At 52.2% G+C, this 23,683-nt stretch overlaps 1 protein-coding gene across 1 annotated transcript in view; it reads right to left on the reverse strand.

Annotated features, from left to right (window-relative positions):
• Window positions 1-577: 577 nt before the first annotated feature.
• Window positions 578-23,683, reverse strand: part of MSN (moesin) — a 51,931-nt gene continuing 28,825 nt past the window's right edge. Inside the window, exons 3-13 of the mRNA XM_077307257.1 lie at window positions 17,196-17,291; window positions 15,900-16,174; window positions 15,725-15,808; window positions 13,549-13,695; window positions 13,006-13,102; window positions 11,346-11,509; window positions 9,798-9,928; window positions 9,216-9,376; window positions 6,382-6,474; window positions 4,702-4,935; window positions 578-2,763 (exon numbers count right to left, since the gene is read on the reverse strand). Of these exons, the coding sequence (XP_077163372.1) occupies window positions 2,599-2,763; window positions 4,702-4,935; window positions 6,382-6,474; window positions 9,216-9,376; window positions 9,798-9,928; window positions 11,346-11,509; window positions 13,006-13,102; window positions 13,549-13,695; window positions 15,725-15,808; window positions 15,900-16,174; window positions 17,196-17,291 (1,647 nt within the window). The 3' untranslated portion in view covers window positions 578-2,598. The remainder of the gene's footprint in view (window positions 2,764-4,701; window positions 4,936-6,381; window positions 6,475-9,215; window positions 9,377-9,797; window positions 9,929-11,345; window positions 11,510-13,005; window positions 13,103-13,548; window positions 13,696-15,724; window positions 15,809-15,899; window positions 16,175-17,195; window positions 17,292-23,683) is intronic.

The raw sequence follows: 23,683 nt of genomic DNA on the forward strand, positions 1-23,683 counted from the left end.
ATCAGCCGCAGACTGGCTGCAGCCTTCGCTAGGGACTAGGAACAGAGCTTGTACCAAAAGTACCATTTTATGGGAACGTTGTTGTAGCTCTCTGCCTAAAACATCTCTCTAGTGATGGGAGACCTAGATGGCCACCCTCCCCACACAGGATGGAAAGTGCTGTCAATTCACAGCTGACTTACGGTGACCCCCCAGGACATGGGTGGGCCCTGGCTAATGTCTTGATGGGAGACCACCACGCAAACTCAGGGTTGCCACCCAGGGGCAGGAAATGGCCTACCAACTCTGAACATCTCTTGCTTGGAAAACACTCCAACCTTGCCATAAATCCAGCTACAATCTGACAGCATCTTCCACCCACCAGACGACTCCCTGTGAACTGATGGGATGACTTCCCTTGCTGCCCCCCCACCTCCTTCCCAGCTGGGCAATAGGGTGACTCCCAGCCAATCGGCTCAAAGTCCCTGGCACAGCCGTTGGGCTCTTTTTCACTTGTGCGTTTTTCAGATCAGCAGCAGTGGGATCCGGGAAGTGAAGAGACGGGAAACAAGGCCGCAGTCACAGAGGACACAAAGGGTTCCTTCCGCTGGTCTAAACTTTATTGGCACCGGATGACGAACAGGCTGTGCAAACCCCTCACAGTACCCGGGGTCAGACTGGTGAGGAGTTCTGTGTTAGCCACAAATACGCGGGCCTGTCCAGAGGGCTGATCTTTTAACACGGCACGTAAAAAGGCTGGTCAAAAAGGAGGCATAATTTACAGTAAAACTCAAAACACAAACAAAAGCCAAGCAAAATGCTTAATAGGGCAGCCCCCTCTAGGAGGACAGTATATATCCAAATATCAGTAAACAAAATGGGGAGGGGGTAGGCAAAAACTCCATGTAGCCTAAGAAATAATAATAAAGAACTGTGCCTAGAAATCTTACGGTAATACTGAATGCTTCTTAACATTAATTTCCTTGCAAAATATTATCTCTTTACAATACAGTATACATTTTCCAGGGAGGAAAGTGTCCCTCACCCCCCGTCCCAAAGAAAACTTCCAAAACTAATGTTTTCTAATTGTGCATAGCTAGAAAAGAATGAAATCAGTCTCATTAGATACCACTGGAGTACATAATACTGGCAAGATCAAGGAAGAGCTGAAGGCAACGGACTTGCTGACACTCCCCAGGCTCTTCCGGCTCTGAACCATTCAGAAGAAACAGCACCCAGGGCCCAAGATGCTGCTTGGGCCCGCCACAATCACCCTTGTGTAGCCCTCATGAAACCGGACTCTTCCTCCAATGAACGGAGGTGGTCCTGAATCGGCAGGAATGGGGAAAAAACAAAACCAAACAAACAGGATTGTATCCGAAAGGAGGCAAACAAGCAACTCTAGCTTTCACCCTCACCCCAGCCCAGCCTTTCTCAACTTTTTTTACCACTGAGAAATCCCAGAAGTGGCCCAATCGTGCAGAATACGGTTGGGAAGCAGAGCTGTGTACATGCTCGCCTGGGACCCCTTCCCACCCCCTCCAGGCCCATCACTGGCCATTTGGGGAGGGGGGTTGGCATGACCATATATGGTCACACCACCAGATAAATGTTTAACACCTTTAAAAAAAATTGACTCCCACCCTTTCAGGAAACCCTTCCAGAATCCTCCAGAAGCGCCAGGGTTTCACTGAGGAAGCCTGCTCTAGCCAACCATCTTTAATCTTTAAAAAGCATAGCTATGGATTCTTGTTCCAATAAGAGCAAAAGGCATTCCAAGACAACAAGCTAGAAGGTAGCAAGAACCAAAACTGGTTTTAAATCCAAGACAATGGCCAGAGACCTAGAGAAGGGAAAGCAAGAGAGGCATGGACCATCTGAGTCAACGAGACCTCCCTGAGGCAGATGAACCACGTCTACTGCGTTCTGGGATCTCTCTGTTGAAGGTCGAGTTGTGTCATTTTGCTCCTGCTTTCCCGGAAATTGTGGCTCTTAACACCCCCTAGAAAAAAGACTCCATCTGGCACGTTGGTGATATCACTGGCCACAAACCTCTGCGGCTGTACAAAACTTCCCTACTTATGGATGCAAAAAAATGTTATTTTGCAGCCAGGTGTTCCCAAGGGTGTAACCCAGAATAGGTGGCTAAAGGAAGGCAGCCTCTTAGAGCAGGACGGACAAGGCACCAAGAGGATAAGGAAGATCAGGCTGGGAAGCCATGAACAACCTTTGGTAGGTAGGAGAAAGGCACAAATGCTGTATTCTACATTAGCCCAGCTTCTGTTGAACCCTACTGCCGTTCAATGCCGAAGTGACCTTCCTCTACCAAGTCAACAGCCTTGTAGCAACCTGGGTGAGACCGGGCTGCAGGAAAGGCTCGAAGAGAGGCCAGTCACAGCAACACAGCTGATCTGAGGCATCGAAGAGCCAGGCGGAGTTGGGGTGTTGGCTTAGCCCGCCGTAAGCAAGTCGAAAGAAGGCACAGGGGACTGTTTGGTCCTATGTGGAATAAAGGCAGCTGCACAGAACTCTGACTGGGCCCATTCTCCAGCGTAACAGTGACACACGAGTAGCGAGGGAAAAGAGAGGCGGGGAGGGGGACCGTGGGAGCAGGAGGGGTTACATGGACTCAAATTCATCAATGCGCTGCTTGGTATTGCCCTGCCGGATCTGCCGCAGCGTCTTGTACTTGTCCCGGCCCAGCCTCATGTTTTCCGCATGGATCATGTCGTTGGCTGTCTTCTTGGTGTCGTCCCGGGCGTTGGCCAGCTCAGACGTCAGAGCCTGTGGGAGGGGCGAGAAAGCAGGAGATGTGGCCCCTTCACCATCCCTCAGGTGGAGTTCAAAGCATGGGAGGAGTCATTCAGCCAATCACACAGGGCAGGGGTAGTCAACCTGTGGTCCTCCAGAGGTTCATGGACTACAATTCCCATGAGCCCCTACCAGCATTTGCACTGGTTTCCAATTGCTGTCCGGATCCAGTTCAAGGTTTTGGTTTTAACCTATAAGGCTTTATGCGGGTTGGGACCCACATACCTGAGGGACTGCCTATCGCCCAAGTGCCCTTACGCTCTGCGGGGGGAAACCTATTGGTCGTTCCCGGCCCCAGAGAAGTGCGCCTAGCCTCAGCCAGGGCCTGGGCTCTCTCTGTCCTGGCCTCACTTGGTGGAATGAACTCCCGGGTGAGCTGCGGGCCCTGCAGGAGCTGTCAGTGTTCCGCAGGGCCTGTAAAACAGAGCTCTTCCGCCAGGTCTACGGTTGAGGCTGGGATTGGCGAGGAAGAACATTGCCCCCCTGGGGGGGTTGAAGTAGTCATCATCACCCTCCATCCCCCAATGCCCTTGTTCGGGTAGGGGAGAGTGGTATTTTCCACCGTGTTGGGTATTTTTATAGTCTTTTAACGAGGGTTTTAATGGGGGATTTTAAGACTATTGTTACCCGCCACGAGCCTGTAGGGAGTGGCGGGAAATAAATCGAATAATAATAATAATAATAATAATAATAATAATAATAATCTGGAGGACTACAGGTTGACTACCCCTGACATAGGGAACCTTCTCCTATCAACTCCTATAAATTCTCAATTCTCAATTGTTTATTTCACCCCCAATATTTCCCCTCCCTCAAGGAAGCGGGGACATGTGCAAGGGCTGCCCTAAGTGGCTGGCAAGGTTTGTTTCCTTTGGCTCCTTTGAAAGGAAGATTCCGGCAGGCATGGAACTGGGGTTACTGTGGATGGGCAAGTAGATGCGAGTTTCCTGCAGGGAAGATGACCCTGGAGGTCCCTTCCCACTCTAGGATCCTGGTTGTCATCTGATCAGAAAAGCGGCTGGCAGGGATTTCGTCAACGGCTTAGGACGAAGTGAGTCAGGCTGCCTGGGGGTGCATCCTCGCCCACAACCAGGGATCCCATTTGCATCCAGGGCACTTTCCCTCCTGAAATCTGTTTAAATGTCATCTGAAGAATCTAGATTACAGAAACACGATCCTCAGAGTGTGGAGTCTGTGTTCCATTTTTGGTATCCCCCCCCCCAATTAAAATGCCAGGATATTTTCTTCTGCTGACAGTAACAAGGTTCAGAAGAGCACTGGACAGAATGCATAGCCACCTGCAATTTTAACAGGAAGGTATCAAGGTAGACCATTCTCTGTCAGATTGGGTACTTATGGTCCAGACCACATCATTTCAGATTTTCAGATTTAAGAACCAACTTAATTCTCCCAGTACTGGGAACTGGCTTTGACTCCCAAGATGAGGAAATTTCTTGTTACTAAGAGATGTAGAAAACCAAGCTGCTATACAGGTGGCCAAATATCTGTCAGCATCTTAAGAAAACCATTTTCTGGGTTTGTTTCATCTGACTGTGTGCTCCTGTACAGGACGATGGCTGAAAGAACAGTCCCTGGGTGGCCTCAGTCTCGGGAGGAACAGAGCCACAGACTGATGACCCCAAAAATACTGTAGCTGGGATCTTTCTCACACCGTCCGTTCAGGCGGGAGACCCAGTGGCCATTCCTCACAGCGCAGTCTCTTCAGCCGCAGAAGGGCTAGGAGAGAGGGGCTGCCCAACTGCGTCTAATGTGAGACTTTGTGACAAACTTGGCAGAGAAGAACCCCTCGGCTTTCTACGTCCTGATGCTCCCGACAGACTCTGCGTGTGAGATATGGTGGGCTGCCATAGCTGAGGAGAGCCACACGGTCCTCCTCACACCCTCCCTTACCTTCAGGTGCTTCTGCACCCGTTCGTTCTTCTCTGCCTCCGTAGTCCGCTGCTCCTCGCTGCGGTCCTTGATGGAGGCGTGAGCCTTGAGCTCTGCACTGGCCTCGGCTGCGCTCTCGTCCTGCTCGTCATCGTGCTCGTTCTCAGACTGCATGGGCTCAGGGACGTGAGCGGTGCTTGTGGCCGTCTTCAGCTCCTCTTTGGTCTTCTCCAGGTCTTCCTGGACCATTTGGGCCTGCAAGGAGAAGACAGCATCCCCTTGGTCAACAGAGGGCTTTCACGGGAAGGAAAAAGGAATGGTGGGGAAGGGGGGGATGAGATGCCCCTGGAAGTCCTGGCCTAATAATCTCCCTTGATCCAGCTCGGAAATATTTCACTTGCCCTGCCTTTCCACAGGTGCTGGCCAGTCACAGGGAGTGCTCAAAGGCATGCTGCTACTCAGCCAGAGCACGCCACTCTGCACACCACTGCATGCAGAAGACCAAGTTTTGGCTTTTTAAAAAAAAGGAGCGTCTCCACCTGCCTTGTGCTCAAATGGGACCTTTGGAAGGATGGCCAGCCCAAAAATGCAGGTGCAGTAAGGGAGGACGTGTGACGCAGGCACAGTCTCAGGCTATGAGGAGCTGAAAGAGGGATGCTCCCTCTCCAAAACTGGCACCTCTCGACCAAAAGCTGGCACAGAGCTCTTCGTTGAGGGCACTTCATTTTGTAGCATAAAATTATTTACACGCTGGACTTCTGGCCTCCCTATCAAACACACTGGTAACTAGGGTCAGCAGGTATTCCCTGGCTACCAGCGGGGGATGAGGGGGAAGGATGCCAGATGCAGATGGAGCCTGGGCAGCCATTACCTGCTCCAGGTAACTGACAATTACCTGCATGGATGGTTAATGAGTGACAGGGGAAATCGGGGGAAGCTATAATTGCTATTACTGCTATAATTGTGTTGTTATTGTAGGGACATTTCTTTCAGACTGTAAGTTATATTCATGTTTGCTGGAACTGAATTCCTTTTACACAATGAGTGAGATTTGGCAGACTCTCAACGAATGAGATTTGGCAGATTTGGCAGACCTTGGTGGGTGAAAGAGAAATAAGTATTGGCTGAAAGTTTGCAGGAAAAAAGAGCAGTTTGAATGAACTAAGAAGGGTTATCAGCTGTAGGTTTCCGACGAGACACAAAACCTTCTTATCAAAACTCAGGGCTTGTTAATGACCACCTGGTGCAGCAGGTAAGATCTGCCCCCAAATGACTCGGCAGGGAGTGTGTGGTCAGGTAGACTCTTAAAGTTCCCCTGGGCCAGACGAGTCATTTCTGTGGCCCCGTAAGACTGAAAAAGCCCATGATATCTGAAGCATGTTCAGGCCGACTAGGTCTTCAAATACTAAAAAGAAGCTGACCTTGCCTTGGCAGGCATGCAGGAGAACACAGCGTGCATCGGAAATCACGAACGGGTAAGCACCCACGCAAAGCAGAACCAAACACTGGTCCTCCTTCCATTCTGTAACTAATTAACTAACTAACTAACTAACTAACTAACTAACTAACTAACTAACTAACTAACTAACTAACGTACGTACGTACGTACGTACGTACGTACGTACGTACGTACGTAGAAATCACACTTCTATTGCTGTGATGCAGGCAAAGGGGAGGGAAGGAGAGAAAAGCCCAGCTCACCTTCTGCTGCCACTCCATTGCCTCGCTCTCTTTCTTCTGCCGGGCGACTTCCAGCTGCGAGATCCTGTTGGTGAGCTCTGACATCTCTGCGGCCTGGAAAAACAAAAATAGATGCAGGATCAGCCTCAGGCATCCAGGAGAAGGATCTGTCCAGTCGCTGCTTGAAGACCCCCAGTGAGGGGGAGCTCCCCACCTCCTCAGGCAGCCCCTTCCACTGCTGAACTAGACACCTAGAATCCTAGAGTGGGAAGGGGCCATGCAGGCCATCTAGTCCCACCCCCTGCTCAGTGCAGGATCAGCCTCCAGCATCCAGGAGAAGGATCAGTCCAGCCGCTGCTTGAAGACCCCCAGTGAGGGGGAGCTCCCCACCTCCTTAGGCAGCCCCTTCCACTGCTGAACTAGACTCCTAGAATCCGAGAGTGGGAAGGGGCCATCCAGGCCATCTAGTCCCACCCCCTGCTCAGTGCAGGATCAGCCTCCAGCATCCAGGAGAAGGATCAGTCCAGCCGCTGCTTGAAGACGGCCAGTGAGGGGGAGCTCCCCACCTCCTTAGGCAGCCCCTTCCACTGCTGAACTGGACTCCTAGAATCCTAGAGTGGGAAGGGGCCATGCAGGCCATCTAGTCTCACCCCCTGCTCAGGGCAGGATCAGCCTCCAGCATCCAGGAGAAGGATCTGTCCAGCCGCTGCTTGAAGACAGCCAGTGAGGGGGAGCTCCCCACCTCCTGAGGCAGCCCATTCCACTGCTGAACTGGACTCCTAGAATCCTAGAGTGGGAAGGGGCCATGCAGGCCATCTAGTCCCACCCCCTGCTCAGGGCAGGATCAGCCTCCAGCATCCAGGAGAAGGATCTGTCCAGCCGCTGCTTGAAGACGGCCAGTGAGGGGGAGCTCCCCACCTCCTTAGGCAGCCCCTTCCACTGCTGAACTAGACTCCTAGAATCCTAGAGTGGGAAGGGGCCATGCAGGCCATCTAGTCCCACCCCCTGCTCAGGGCAGGATCAGGCTCCAGCATCCAGGAGAAGGATCTGTCCAGCCGCTGCTTGAAGACGGCCAGTGAGGGGGAGCTCCCCACCTCCTTAGGCAGCCCCTTCCACTGCTGAACTAGACTCCTAGAATCCTAGAGTGGGAAGGGGCCATCCAGGCCATCTAGTCCCACCCCCTGCTCAGTGCAGGATCAGCCTTCTCAGCAAAACTACGGGCAGTTCTCTAATGCAAGTTTTGAGATATGTGTGTGTGTCCGTCCGTGTCCATTTGCACCCCCTCCCTGAGCAGCTGTGCCCAGGAGACATGCTCTGCAGCAGAGGGAGGCAACATGTTTACTGAGTCACCTCGGCCACTCCTGTGGGTAGCCACACATGTGCCTGCTCCTCACAGAGACAGCGGTTTCTTGGGATAGAGGACCTTCCCCCGCTCGCCCGCCACTCTTCTGGAAAGACAATCCAGCATGCTAAACCTGTCTAGGGCATCTGCTAGCCAAACTCCATGTCCCATTTGAATGCTGTGCACCACCCTGCCATCCAGGGCCCAAGGAAAGCCTGATGCACCAGAAGCAGACGAGATGGCCGCAAGCCACCCGCTCCCCTGAGGGTGGCCACCCCTGCGCTGGTGCAGACTCTGCAGAAAGCAGGCCAATTTCTGTGCTATGGCCTCTGCCGTCACTTGCTTGAATTCCACCTACAATCCAAAACCAAATGGGGAACCGAAACAGAACAGAAGCTGGGAACCCCAAAGTGGAGCTGTAAGACAATATAAAAAAATCATTACAAATATTTATTAAACAAACGGCACAAATAATGTCTTTAAAAAAAGTTAAAACAACACATAGCTAAGTGCACAGGACCCAGCAAGCCTTTTAGATTTTGATCTTCTAAAGGTAAAGGTCTCCCCTGTGCAAGCACCAGGTCATGTCTGACCCTTGGAGTGACGCCCTCCAGCATTTTCATGGCAGACTCAGTGCCTTCCCCAGTTATTACCGTTTACCCCCGAGCAGCAAGCTGGGGACTCATTTTACCGACCTCGGAAGGATGGAAGGCTGAGTCAACCTTGAGCCGGCGGCTGGGATTGAACTCCCAGCCTCACGGTCAGAGCTTCAGACAGCGTGTCGGCTGCCTTACCAACCTGCGCCACAAGAGGCTCTTTTTGATCTTCTAAAGGTAAAGGTAAAGGTATCCCCTGTGCAAGCACCGAGTCATGTCTGACCCTTGGGGTGACGCCCTCTGGCGTTTTCTTGGCAGACTCAATACGGGGTGGTTTGCCAGTGCCTTCCCCAGTCATTACCGTTTACCCCCCAGCAAGCTGGGTACTCATTTTACCAACCTCGGAAGGATGGAAGGCTGAGTCAACCTTGAGCCGGCTGCTGGGATTGAACTCCCAGCCTTATGGGCAAAGCTGTCAGACGGCTGCCTTACCACTCTGCGCCACAAGAGGCTCATTTTTGATCTTCTACAAGAGAGCATTTCACACAGTATGTCGACCCCTGAGGAAGGTCCCTGTGGGTCGAAATGTGTTTGGTCTGCTCTGTCATGTGCAGTTAGAGAGGTGATGTTTTTACTAAAATATATTATTGGTGGACTTTGTTTCATAAATATGTGCAATGATTTTTTAATATTGTTTTGCAGCTCAACTTTGGGGTTCCTGACCATGGCCACCACTTGCCCTTAGCCACCCCCCAGGCCCTTAGCCACCCCGCCCCAAACAAGGCAAAGCGACATCTCTTCTCATTAGCCTTTGGCTCTCCCGCTCCTTGGGGCCAGCCCCCTCGGTGTGTCTCTGGCGCCTGTTCTTCTGGCAGCACCCTGAGCAGAACGCCCAGCGGAGGAGAAGGCCGGCCTACCAGCTGCTCCTGGGTCTTCTTCTGGTCATGCGAAGCCTTCAGCAGGGCTTCCTTGGCCTCCTCGGCTTCCTTCCGCTCCTTCGCCAGCTTCTCCGCTTCCTCCTGAGCTCGTTTCCTTTCCTGCTCCAGCTCCAGTGCTCTGCGGGTCTGCTCTTCCAGTTCTAAAGGGGCAGAAGAAGAAGAAGAAGAGCTGGCTTTTTATACCCCACTTTTCCCTACCCAAAGGAGTCCAAAAGCAGCTTACAACGGCCTTTCCCTTCCTGTCCCCAAAACAGCCACCCTGTGAGGGAGGTGGGGCTGAGAGAGCCCTGAAAGAACTGGGACTGGCCCAAGGGCACCCAGCTGGCTGCAGGGGGAAGAGGAGGAGGGAATCGAACCAGGCTCCCCAGATTAGAGGCTACCGCTTTTCAACCCCCAACCATGCTTGTTCTCAAAGAGAGCACAGCCACCCTCAACCCTCCCCAAGCAGGAACTCAGACCTAGAGCCACCCCTCCCGGCTTGAAACACAGTGGACCTTTCCCACAGCACCAGCTCAGGAGAGTCCTCCGGTGATGCTGTTGCTTGGGGGGTCTGCCCCATACCTAGCTGAGCTCTCTTGGTTTGCTCCTCTATTTGCCGAAGCCTCTCCATCAATTCTTCCTTCTCACGCTCAATTTTCTCCTTCTCCTTCTCCGCAAGTTCCCTCTTTTTCTTCTCATTCTCCAGCAAGGCTCTAAAGGGCAGCGGTGGGGGGAGGGGGGGAGACAGCATGTTAAATTAGCTTATCCTTCTCCTGGATGCTTGAGGCTGATCCTGCCCTGAGCAGGAGGTGGACTAGATGTCCTGCATGGCCCCTTCCCAGTCTGGGATTCTAGGAGTCTAGTTCAGCAGTGGAAGGGGCTGCCTCAGGAGGTGGGGAGCTCCCCCTCACTGGCCGTCTTCAAGCAGCGGCTGGACAGATCCTCATCCTGGAGGCTGATCCTGCACTGAGCAGGGGGTGGGACTAGATGTCCTGCATGGCCCCTTCCCCCTCTAGGATTCTAGGAGTCTAGTTCAGCAGTGGAAGGGGCTGCCTAAGGAGGTGGGGAGATCCCCCTCACTGGTGGTCTTCAAGCAGCCGCTGGACAAGTGCTTGTCCTGGGTACTTAAGGCGGATCCGGCATTGAGCAGGGGGTGGGACTAGATGGCCTTTGTGGCCCCTTCCCACTCTAGGATTCTGTGAGTCTAGTTCAGCAGTGGGATGGGCTGCCTAAGGGGGTGGGCAGGTGCTTTTCCTGGGTGCTTGAGGCGGATCATGCATTGAGCAGGGGATGGTCTAGATGGCTTGCTTGGCTCCTTCCCACTCCATGATTCTAAGGGGGTCGCTATGTAGGTCTGAAGAAATAGAACAGCGTTTGAGTCTAGTCAGACAACCTGTCAGACCAACCAAGTTTTATTCAAGGTGTAAGTTTTCATGAGCATAGCATCAGACACAAAAGCTTACACCTTGAATAAATCTTCATCAAAGTCTTAAAGGCACCTGACTGGACCCAAATGCTGCTTTCCTTCTCAGAAGGTCATCCAAGAGTGCTCAAGGCACATTGGTGAAACCAGGCCCTTTTGGGAGGTCATTACCCAGAAAGCACGCTGTTAAGGAGGAGAACATTTCCCAGCTGCCTACAAACTATCCTTCCCCGTGCTCCCCCCACCCAGTCGCTTCTGCAGTTGTTCATTCTCCAGATTCCCGAAGGAAGCAGACAGGCTGCAATCTGGCCTTGAACTTGTCCTGTGTGCACTCCCAGTTGCCCCAACATGGATGGCCATGGGAAGCATGGTCTCACTAGGTCTTGGGAGCTCTGCTGGGTCATTGGCATGGACCCCTATGGCAGCCCACCATGGCATTTGGAGCAGGAGAGAACCTCAGGAGTTTAATGCTGTGGAGTCTGCCCTCCCAAGGAGCCCTTTCCTCCAGGGGAACTGAACTCTTTAGTCTGGAGTTGAGCTGTAATCCCAGGGGATCCCCAGGTCCTGCCTGGAGCCTGGCATCTCTACCTAATGCTCTTCAGTTGCAGAATTTTGGGAATATTTAGTCCCACCACTGACCTGCAGTCATGCCAAAAGCATTCTTGGTCCCTCCGGGGAAAACTTCACCCAGACCCAACAGGACCCACCTCTCCATCTGCTTTTGATGCTTCTCCTCCCGGGCTTGGGCCTTCATCTGCTGCACTTCGATGGTGTCTGGTTTGCGCCTGCGCATGTAGAGTTCGTGGTTCCCCATGCACAGGGCCAGGATGCGCTTGTTAATCCTTAGCCGTGGGGCATAGAAGACAAAGTCCTTTGCAAGACGAAGGAGGGGGAAGTCCAGGATTAGGATTCTAAATGCACTCACACTCTTCTTCTGCAGAACAACTGCAGGCTTACGTTAATTCCCTCCAATCCGTTTAACTTGTTCACACCAGGCTGCCCAACAGCCCTCCGGCAAATTTTGGGGGCCAGAAAGATGCAAGAGTTAAGTCTGAAGCGGCCCTCTCTCAAAGCAAATGGCAAGAAAAACCTTTCCAGGCTCACTCCAAACATCGGCTCAGACATTCTGAGAGCTGCTTGCTAAACAAACACCCAAAGAACCAGGACTGCATAGCCAGATAAAGGGAGCTACAGCCCAATCAAAACAGCAGTCACCAAAGAGTATTGTTGGGGGCCTCATGGGGCAAGCAGGACTCATGCCCTGACCTCCAAAGCGGGAGACGGGTGGCCAGGTGTCCTCTGCATTTACAAGACAGCAGGCCCTCTAGGGCTCTAGACGCTCATCTGCCGCTGAACGCAAATGCAACCTGCCCAGGTAGAGAATGGGGTGACAGTCACCTGCCTTCAAAGGCAAGCCCTTGCAACGCGAAATGCAATGCCACTGCAGCCATGGCACTGGGGGGGTGGGGTGGGGGGGGGGAGTGTAGATAAAGCACAGGGTTCACACACCTCAGCAGATCACACTCATTATCGGAACAAATACTGACGACATTTAGGACTGGAAATGCCACCTAGTGGTGACTCAACTACTCTGCAAGTAGCAGGAAACCGCTCTGAAATTTTTGTGTCCTTGGGCCACAGTGCGGTGTTGATGTAAGCAGACCATGCTCCGAAGTTCGGAGAAATGTTAACAGCAACACTGGATTTTTGGGACTGCTGAAGAGCAAGAGGCATCACAAGTGGGCAACTCTACAAATGGATGGCAGTTTCCTCCTCAAGCCAACGCTGCTGCAGCCTGTCCCTGATGCTCTAGCGTGGAGGGCAAGCGGTGCCAGATCGACTGTGGCCACACAGTTCCCCCCTCTGTGGCACACAGTGGTCGGAGTGACGGCCCAGGTTCAAAGCTGCCTTGACGGTCATGGGAGACTCATTTTCTCCTTCAGCCTTTGGGCACCTTATGACACAGCATGGCGGGCGCAGCCACAAAATGGCAGTCGCAGAAGGCGGAGCCTGCTAGGCAACGGCTGCTGCTGCTTACCCTCCATCGCACAGCGACAATCCTTGTGCTGCGGTGGCCGCTGCTGCCCAAGTGGAGATTTAAAAATAATCAGATCTCTAGTGGCAAATCGGAAGGCTTGCTGTGGCAACCCCCCCCCCCCCAGGCCTGGTCGTTTTCTAAACGCAGCTGGCTGGAGGGACTCCGGACACCCCGCGGAGGAGGACCCGTGGCCAGCGTGGTATCCCAGGGCTGTAGGGACTGAGCGGAGCAGAGCCGGAGAGGCTCGGTGGGAGGGCAAGATAAAAGCAGAAAAGGTTGTCAAGAGAAACAGAAAGAGGATTAGTGGCAAGATATAAAGAAAATCTTACTGGTGCTTTCTTGTCAATTGGCTTGATAACAAACTTCTTATCATTGAATGAAATATTTCGGATCTCGCTCCAGGGGAATCCAATTTTTGGTGTTAACCTGCAAACAAGCGGAGGCAAAAGAAATGCACACTCCTGTACCTCAGGGGGCAGGATCACGTTCCCAACTCAAGAGCATGAATCAGGACTTTGGGGAAGGAATCAGGGCCAAGTGCCTGATCAGAACTGGCCATGGGAAGTGACACAGAGTTTAGTCTCAGGGGTGAAGAAGGGCAGCGGAGGATTAGCACTGTCTGTTCTGCACCCCGCCCCCCCATATAGGCATGGAATGTCACAGCTGAATGGAACCTCCATGTTCTGACGCAGTCTACAGTTCCAATTCATCCCTGTGAATGCCAGGGCCTGGGGATGCAGCTTCAAGGGCTCCCTGTGAGTTTCCTGAGAAGGTGTATTGTTGGGACCAGCATGCTGGGCTCGGAAGAGGCAGGCGGATGCAGCAGGCCTCTTTCTCTGCAGATACAGGGCGGCTAAGGCTGCTCTGGTTACCTGTCGTCCTGCTCGTAAATGTTGAGTCCGAGGGCGTCTACTCCCAGCCAGAGCTCAGAGCCCTTCTTGTTCTTAATGCTGAAGTAATTCACACCGTACATCTCTAGATCCTGTGCAATTTTCAGATATTCCAAGATGGCATCTTCCCTAAAGCACACACACATATAAACCTCTTTCATTTCTTGGTTCCACAGGAGTCACAAATGAAAACAGAACACAATAAGGAGATGATACCGTTGGCATACTGCAGGGGGGTTGTTGGGATTGCCAGAGGACACAGGGAGTGCTGAACATTGAGCAATGAAAAGGGAGCAATGCTGATTGCCCCTGCAAGGTCGAGCTGCAGCTAGTTCCACACAAAGAAAACTGACAGCTTGCTCAGCCGGCATGATTAGAATAATAGAATCATAGAATCATAGAGTTGGAAGGGGCCATACAGGCCATCTAGTCCAACCCCCTGCTCAACGCAGGATTAGCCCTAAGCATCCTAAAGCATCCAAGAAAAGTGTGTATCCAACCTTTGCTTGAAGACTTCCAGCTCACCACCTCCTTAGGCAGCCTATTCCACTGCTGAACGACTCTGACTTAGAAAAACTTTTTCCTGATATCTAGCCTATATCGTTGTTTAAACCCATTACTGCGTGTCCTCTCCTCTGCAGCCAGCAGAAACAGCATCCTGCCCTCCTCCAAGTGACAACCTTTCAAATACTTAAAGAGGGCTATCATGTCCCCTCTCAACATACTTTTCTCCAGGCTGAACATTCCCAAGTCCCTCAACCTATCTTCATAGGGCTTGGTCCCTTGGCCCCAGATCATCTTCGTTGCTCTCCTCTGTACCCTTTCAATTTTATCGATGTCCTTCTTGAAGTGAGGCTTCCAGAACTGCACACAGTACTCCAGGTGTGGTCTGACCAGTGCCGTATACAATGGGACTATGACATCTTGTAATTTTGATGTGATGCCTCTGTTGATACAGCCCAAAATGGCATTTGCCTTTTTTACTGCTGCATCACACTGCCTGCTCATGTTTAGTTTACAATCCACAAGTACCCCAAGGTCTCGTTCACACACAGTGTTACCTAGAAGCGTATCCCCCATCCAGTAGGCATGCTTTTCATTTTTCTGACCCAGATGCAGAACTTTACACTTATCTTTATTAAATTGCATCTTGTTCTCATTTGCCCATTTTTCCATTGTGTTCAGATCTCGTTGAACTCTGTCTCTATCTTCCGGAGTATTTGCCAGTCCTCCCAATTTGGTGTCATCTGCAAACTTGATGAGTAGTCCCTCCACCCCCTCATCTAGATCATTAATAAATATGTTAAAAAGTACCGGGCCGAGCACCGAACCCTGAGGTACCCCGCTACTCACCTTATACAGAGCACAACGGCTGAGAGCCAGTTTGGTGCAGTGGTTAGGAGTGTGGACTTCTGATCTGGCATGCCGGGTTCGATTCTGCACTCCCCCACATGCAACCAGCTGGGTGACCTTGGGCTTGCCATGGCACTGATAAAACTGTTCTGACCGGGCAGTGATATCAGGGCTCTCTCAGCCTCACCCACCCCACAGGGTGTCTGTTGTGGGGAGAGGAATGGGAAGGCGACTGTAAGCCGCTTTGAGCCTCCTTCGGGTAGGGAAAAGCGGCATATAAGAACCAACTCTTCTTCTGAATATCTATGTAGCTGAGATATGGAGGCAAAATCTGAGCAAGGAAACATGACTGGCATCCATGTGGAACAGAACAGCAGGGCGCAAGCCCCAGCCCATCTCACTTCTGCAAACATGTGCTCAGTGTCACAATCCCTGTAGCTGTGGGAGGGTTGGTCAAATGCGCTCCCTCCAAGGGGTCTTTGTGAGGACCCAAGTGGCTGGCCCCAGGCCCTGGCTCGAAGGCCACGGAAGCCCATGAAATTCCATGGATGTGGTCACGGGCAAGGAAGCCCCCAACTCCAAATCTTGCTTCGGTATATAAGACTCACCCAACGGCCTTAAGCAAAATGGGTCCTCCTCATCTAAATCCTTCTCACTTATCACATGGGATGCTGGTACAAGGACCACAAGGCCATGCTAAGACCTGGACACACTCAAAAACAGCCCTATAAATAGTCATTAAATCCCGGCTCTACTCAGTCACAGAACACACACAAAGTCAGAACTCCACGAGCTCCAGTCTCACCTGAGCATCCCCCGATGTTCTTCATGCCACACCTGGATCCTCTCTTCCCACTGATCTTTAGAGAGTTTGTGTTGTTCCAAAACTCTAGGAAGCAAAGAATGGAGAAATAAGTTGGGAGGGGAGCTGCTTCTGAACAGGTCAACAACCACCCAGACGAGCACCCGATGTGACGTACCTCTGAGGTAAGAGTTTGTCCCCTGACAGGTAGCCGGGATTATGTGCGTCTTTATTGAAGTCCCCATATTTGGACTGGACTGCATAGGAAGCCAGGAGGACTGCAGTCTCCGGGGGACAGTAGATGTCATCGTTCAGGATGGCTTCCTTCACTTGGAGGAAGAAGAGGCGCTGCGTGATGTCTTGGATCAGCTCCTCTGCCACGTCCTCCGGGTAGAACTTGGCCCGGAACTTGAAGAGCAGGGGACTCTCCTTCCGGACATCCTGGGCCGTCACCTGCAGAGAACGGGAGGCAGGACTGGCTCAAGAAGGCAGCCCCAGTCAGTCCAGGTACAGCTTTGTCACTCTCTAACTGGATGTGCAAAGCAGCTGTAATGGTTCTAGGGGCACATTTCCCATTTCCCTGTCCCTGGCCCTCTGCGGCCTCTTCTTCCTAGAGGGATGTTCCTAGACCCTCAACACAGCCTGAGCTCCCGGGACTAAGTTGCGGTGCTCTGTGCCCGATTCCCCCTCTGGGAAGGTGGACCATCCTGGGTGGGAGGGGCTGCCTCTGATAAAACTCTCTTCCCAAGGCGTTTGGGGCAGGAGCAGCTCTGAGACAGCGTTGGGATTAGGAAGCCCATGAGCATGCTGAGGACCAGTCCAGAATTCCCAGGCGCATGGCGTCCTTTGCTCCTTCCTTGCCAGCCTTCCCTTCATCCCCGGCCACAGTCCGCTTTGACACAGCATTCCTGTCAGAGGGCATGGCTTAACGTCTGACACAGCTGCTGCAGGCCAGGACTGTCAAATACTCTGTCCCTTGTTGCTTTAACTCCCATCAAAAGCCAGCCTGGGTAAGAGCAGGGGTCTCTGCCCCTCCTCTGCATGCAGCCAGCTGGGTGACCTTGGCCTCATCGCAGTCCTGATAGAACTGCTCTCACGGAGCAGTCCTCTCAGAGCTCTCTCAGCCCCAGCTACCTAGCAGGGTGTATGTTGTAGGGAGAGGAAGAGAAGGCGATTGGAAGCCGCTTCAAGCAGCTTTTGGGCAATGAACAGCGGGCTAAAAAAACAACTCTTCTTCTTCTGACAAGACCCTCACAGCTGCCAGTGGGGAAGGGGAGGACTCCCTGGAAGTGGGGAGGAGTCCCAAAACATACTGATGTCATGCAGAAGTGACATCAGCACATCAGTGACAATGCTCTGGCTTTTGGGCAAAAGAAAATTAGCTTTAACCACAGAGTTTTGCTCAAAAACCAGTGTCTCACCCCCATCAATTCTCACATGAAGGAAGGAGACAGAGAACAAGAGCGCAAAGTACCTTTTTGTTGAGTTTCAGCCATGTCGAAAAGCCCTTCGTGTCCTGGTACTGAAGTCCAAAGAACCACACTTCTCTCAGGCCAATGGTTTTCACAACCTGTCAGGGAAGCCAGAAACCAGCTCCTCAGCACCTGTCACAAGCCCAGCGTGTGCCCAGGCCGAGGGAAGGGTTAGGCCCCTGCAGGGCACCAGGCAGCTTAACAGGAGCTGCACGTTCAGTAGGAGAGAGGAGGAGGAGTCCTGCTTGGCCCCTGGTCAGGAAGTAGGAACAGCCACGACAGCAGGGCCACGTGCTTGCTCTCGCCTTGACCAACACGTCTGCGAGGAGCTTCAAACAGCACACCCCGTCCCTCAGCGGCCGCCACGCAAGGAGGCATCCCTGTTCATGTCAAATTGAGATGAAATGGGAGTTTGGGGAAGAAAAGCAGCATGGACGACCATCGAGCCCCTCCAATTTACAAGCAGGCAGGGATCCTAGTTGCCAACCTCCAGCTGCAGGCTGGAGATCCTCCAAGTCAGGGCAGAGACAAACTGAAGGGGTTTGCTGTGGCCTCCCTGTGCACAGCAACCCCGTATGTCTCCCAACCAAGGAATAACCAAGGTTGACCCTGCTTCGCTCACAGGATCTGATGAAATTGGCCCGTCCAGGACGCCATAGTCCAGTTCTGCTGGCACCCTTGGCATTCTGGAGGAAACACACAGCTGACTGAAAGGCCACAGAAATGTCTCCAGAAGCCCTCGGTACATTCCTTGGCCGGGCCTTATCAGCCCACTCTGGCCAGCTGGAAAAACCCCAACTCAGAGGTGAAGTCCTGGCAGATATTTCGCGATGCCAGCTGAGTGGTATGAGCCCAGGAAGGCACAGTGGGAAGAAGCAAGGTGGTGGGGAGGCCGGATCCTTCTCAGGGGCTCCTGGAATGAGGGGTAGCGGCACAGCTGGGGTCCCCAGGCAATAATGGGAAGAATTCTCTCCGTTCTTAAAATTTAAGCCAGCTTCACGAGCTTATTTTTCCATGCTTCAAAATCTGGCATTTCTTCCTGGCCTGGTGCCCAGTGGAGCATTCCTCACCACCCCACGGGCTCAGAAGCTGGGAGCTTGGGCCTTTGAGAGGGAGGCTTTCTGCCTGAGGGGGCACCGAAGCCTACGAGGAGCTCCGAGGGGGGGGGGGAGGCAGAACCAACTGCCTAAATGAGAGCTCTGTGTGCTCGCCAGCATGGGGGCACCCCCCCCCACACACACACACACACTCCCCAAGGCTGCCACTGCCAGCATCCTTTGCCGGCAGCCATAAGTTTGGGCGTTCAGGGGGCGGGGCTGCCAGGAGCCCCCCCCCCCCCCCCGGAGGCTGCTTCACAAAAGGGCTTTTCTTCCCCGCTGAGGCTGCCCCTGGACCAGCCAAGAGGAGGAGGAGGAGTTTGCAGGGGCCAGTGTGGGGGAGAGGAAGGCGAACTCCAACGAGCAGCATGCAGCAAGCCCTGCTCCTGTCTTCTGATAAGGGGAGGGGCCCTTCAGTGGGGCCTGCCCTCCAGAGCAGCAGCCCGTGCGGAGACGGAGAAGGAGGAGCCCTACAGATTTCTGTGGACATCATGCTGTGAAAAGACAGGCACATTCCAGCCTGCTAAGGAACCACAGTGTTCCAAACGGAGGCTGCAATGTATGCAGTGACCACTGGGCATTCTGGCCACCTCCACCAGCACTTAAGGAAGCAGGTTCCTCACCCAGGCAGGGTTTCATCAGTGGACAGCGCCAGCCCCACCCCCAGCCAAGCCCCAAACCCTGAATAGTTGGAGAAGAACAAGAGGCATCAGGGAGCCAGGGCTTTGACAGCCTAGAGAGCTGCCTCCTTTGGAAAGAAAAGTCCTTGCGAACTCCCAGGAGCCTCACCACGTCACAGAACTAGAGGAGGGTCTCTGGGCTAGGCAGACCAGCACTCTCTGAGGCCACAGCCCCCTCCCCGAATTCCTGGCCCACCAGCAGCACAGTGCTCCAGTCCCTTCTCCACCCGCCATTGTTTCCTCGGCTTCCTGTTTGTCTGGCCGTTGCTGATTTCCTTTAGCTACCCTGTCATTTCTCTCCTCTGGAGCAGATAGCCCTTCTCGGCCTGAAATGCCAGGGAAAGTCAGGGCCATTCCGCACAGCGCTAATGTTGCTGAAGTGTTACCATTGTGTAACGCTATTTTTTTAATGTTACGCACGACGTCGTACACAGTCTGCAACACTCCTGCAAAAATCACTTTGTTGTAGCACTTTTCAGGAAATCCAGAAAAGTGGACCCCCCCTAAAAAAACCCGCTAGACTCTTGAGAACAACCTGCAACACATCCGAAAAAGACATGTGCGTTCTCAGTATAGCGGTAGCAAGCATGTCCCTCCCTAAGCTCTCACACCCGAGCTTCCGGCGTCCGCATAGCAAAGCAGCTTTCCTCTTCTGTGCTTCTCCTCTGTGCACCCACATGTGCGCCCTTGATTCAGGAAAAGCGCATGCAACGAAACCTTTCTCCCTGCAACGCAGCAGCTATTTGCCTCTTCCAGGTAGCGTGGAGGTCGCTGCATGTTTTCACCCTGCAGGGCAAGTTACAATTTGGAACTTTGATTTGGGAAAACGGGAGAAAGAAGGTTTCCCTGCCCAAGCTACTCTCAAACATTGTAATTTTTGAGCAAGCCGCCATTTGAGGATTGGCTCTATTCTCCAAGCCACCATTTTGTGATGGGCCGCTCCCAAGCCTCTTGGAAAAGATGGAGTAGCTCCCAGGAATGCAAAATGTGCCCTCCCCTGCCCTAGAATATGCTCTCTCAGCCGGCCTCAGCAGGAGGTCGTAATCCCAACTGAACCCACAACTCCTGTTCTCTTCCCGATTGACTGTGGAAGGAGTAACTCAGCGGCCTGCCCGGCCGGAGCTATTTGGCTCCTGTCTACTGCCTGCCCCTTGCAAGGCCTGCTACTTCAGCCAGCCTTGAGGTCGGCCGGGGTGTTGTGGCCCAAGGCCAGTGGGTGCAAAGCCACCTTCCCGGAACAACAGAGCAGCCTGCAGTTTCCAAAGAGGACCCACCAGGGTCACGTGCTGCTTTGCTCTCCTATGTCATTTCGCCCCACTCCTATTTTCTCATTCTCTCCAACAAAGAGAGATTCCTAAAGATTTACCCATTTAATCTTGTATAGGCAATTACAATTACAATGTTATGTCTCTCATTAAATTTGCACATCAGTACTGGTTATTTCTCAGTGTCTTTACAGTAGAGATGTTGAGGATATTACTATGCACTTCAAAATATTCAGGTAATATTACAATGCCAATTTGACCAAACATTGTCAAGCATTCAAATTTAGGTATTATTCGTTTACCCCAGTGCAGACAGTCTACCTGCATCAAGTCATTATTTGAGAGGACTAGGCTGAGGCTGAGTCCCCCCCCCCCAACCTTACTAATAGGATTACAAACTTCTTGTAGGAAAAAAAAATATTTGCTTGCTCTTTACCTCCATGCCATGAAAAGCTTCCTCATTCCATTTCCACAGTCTAAACCTCTATGAAAAGGGCAGGGTATTTTTCCAAAGGCCGGTTCCCATCCCTATGATTTACCCGTTTTGGATCTCATCCTTCTCCAGAGGTATCTGAAGCAGGACACCTGATTTCCCCCTCTTCCAGGTAATCTGGTGGGAGGCTAAGCTGCAAAAGGTGTTTAGGTGTGGGGTGTGTGTGTGTGTGTGTCTGTGAGAGAGAGAGAGAGGCAGAGAGAGAGAGAGAGAGAGACTGGCCTAAGATCACCCAAACAGATTTGTGGATGTGTGTGTGGGGGTGTTAACTGAGATCTCCTGACACCTAGAGATTACAGCAGAGAATTGGTGAATTGGTGGTTTAAAAATCCCATTAAACTCTCTGTCTTTTCCGTCCAAGTCCAGGGTTCCTCTTTAAAAATAGTGGAATTGGGAGACACCAGAATTTGATTCATGCCACTTTCACCACATGCTGTGCTCACTTGCCATTGGAACAGAGATATCTCTGCTGATTTAACAATTTGCAAAGTCCTTCACCATCTCAAAGAGAAATATTGGCAATCTAGTCGAGGGCTCAGAATGAATGCATATCTCCTCTCTCTCTCTCACACACACACAGACTAGCTTATTTATTTTTACAAAGTGATAGGCTGGGCAAGTGAGAACATTCTGTCAGGCAGCAAAAATAAGAGTATGGAACAATCGTTTTCATTTCCCATTGTGGGCCAGAGTTGACTGGCTTATTTCCTTTGCAGATCAGCTTCCTCCTCTCACAATTGTCCAGAGACAGAGAGCTGCTGGATTCCAGGCCGGTCTTGGAAAAGCACAATTGGGTCCTGCGGCAGGCACCCCTCCCAGAACGCCTTCCTTCTTCTTCAGCCGGGCTGGGCTGCTGGGCACAGCGATGCCTCCCTCACCCCACAGCTACCTCGGAGAGCCTCCGGTCCCAGCCCTCTGGGTCCCTTCCAGGCATCCATCAGGAGACCCAGAGCTTTGCAAGGCAGACAAGTGACCAGGGAGTGGCAGCAGAGAGGCCGAGACGTGAACCTGGAAGGCTGTGCTTCAAATCTCAGCTGGAAAATGCCCAGGAGGGCCATAGGAGGTGCCTCCAAGGGAAAAGTCCTTCAGAAGTGCTGGCCTCTGCTTTCTAACCCTGTCAGATCTTGGAAGCTAAGCAGCGTCCACCCTGGCTAGTAACTGGATGGGGGGCCTCCAAAGATTGGGGTGGTAGTCCCTCCGACAAACCTAGAGGTCAGGGTGATGCAGAGAAAGACCATGGCAAACGACCTCGGATAGCCTGGCTGCATGACACACATGACTCCTACCCTTCGGCCTGTTCTTCTTTTTTCTCTACTCTTCCTAATGCGTACTTACTTTCTTATTTACTTATTTATTTATACCTAGGTAAAGGTAAAGGTATCCCCTGTGCAAGCACCGAGTCATGCCTGATCCTTGGGGTGACGCCCTCTAGCGTTTTCTTGGCAGACTCAATACGGGGTGGTTTGCCAGTGCCTTCCCCAGTCATGACCGTTTACCCCCCAGCAAGCTGGGTACTCATTTTACCGACCTCGGAAGGATGGAAGGCTGAGTCAGCCTTGAGCCGGCTGCTGGGATCGAACTCCCAGCCTCATGGACAGACAGCTTCAGACACCATTTCTGCCGCTTACCACTCTGCGCCACAAGAGGCTCTACCTAAGGTTTTTATGCTGCCGTTCCTGGGGTTCCCATCCCATGGTGGCTGACAACAAATGTTTTAAAGTATTCAATAAAACCAATAGATTAAAAACATAAAATAACCCCGCATCCTCACTGCACAGAGCTAAAAGCAGTAGACATCGCATCTGGCTGTAAGCTGTGCTCTTCTGGCAGCACGAGGAGGCCAAGGTTTTGAGCAGGGACACAGGAGGCAGCGGCATGTGAATTCAGCTTTAAGAGCTTTGATATACATAGGGATCATTTGAAATCAGTTTGTAAGGGAAATTTCTGTCCACGGAAACAAGTTTCCATTTCAAGGAATCTAATTCAATTTTTAATTATTTGAAAAAACTCAATTCACTTTGATTACAGCACATAGCTTAAGAACTGGGGTTTTACCTGTGGCTAACTCATTCCCCCTTTGTCTGAAAGATACAATGTACCTTTTAATTCAATGTACAATGAGCTGGGCCACTTCTGGGCACTTTAGGGATAGAGAATGATTTGATCAGTGTGGCTGCATGCCTAGGGATCTGGAAACAGGGAAGACCACAAAGGTGGTGGCCACATCTCCGCTCCCAAGTCTGTGCCATGCCCAGTTCTCCACACCTGCTGGGACCGGCCGGGAGAATCTGCGTGTCAGGAAGGTGGTTTCCCAGACACAGGATCACAGCTAGCCCAGAGGGACGGGATTTCATCTGGACGTCGGCTCACTGGGTTAGCTCAGAATTTCTTCTTCCCAAAAGCTTAACATGGCGTCATACAATCAAGGTACAATGGCTAAGCCGTTTGGGCTCCACTACGGAGAAAGGTGGAATAGAAATGAACCCCCCCCCCATGACAGCAGTCATTTTCTAGGGCCAATATCTAGCCTAGGTGTCCCCAACCTTTTTGAGACTGCACACACTTTTGAGAATTTGACACAGGGCTGGAGGCACCCTTAAGTGCAGTGAGAATGAGAGGAGAGAAACTCCAGCAGGCAAGAGATCAAGGGCAGCCTGCACAGCCTTTGTGGCAACAAACCATTGCGGAGATTGGGAGCCCAGCTCTGCTCCTCCCGCTTCTCTTTCCCGCTGGGGAGGGAGGAGCTACAGGGAGGGAGGGAGGAGGAGCTACAGCCTGTCCACACCCGTCTTGCGTGCACAAGCAAGCCAGGGAAGACTGTCAGTCAAGAACGCCCCCGCAAAAGGAACTGCTGTTTGGACAGATGGAAGAGAAGCCCAGGGAGGGGGCAGTATTGCTACAGCTGAGGAGGCAAAGGACATGGAAGTATAGAAAAATAAAAACCCTAAAACAAAT

Source organism: Paroedura picta, chromosome 13 (genome assembly GCF_049243985.1).
Source record: "Paroedura picta isolate Pp20150507F chromosome 13, Ppicta_v3.0, whole genome shotgun sequence".
Lineage (NCBI taxonomy): Eukaryota > Metazoa > Chordata > Lepidosauria > Squamata > Gekkonidae > Paroedura > Paroedura picta.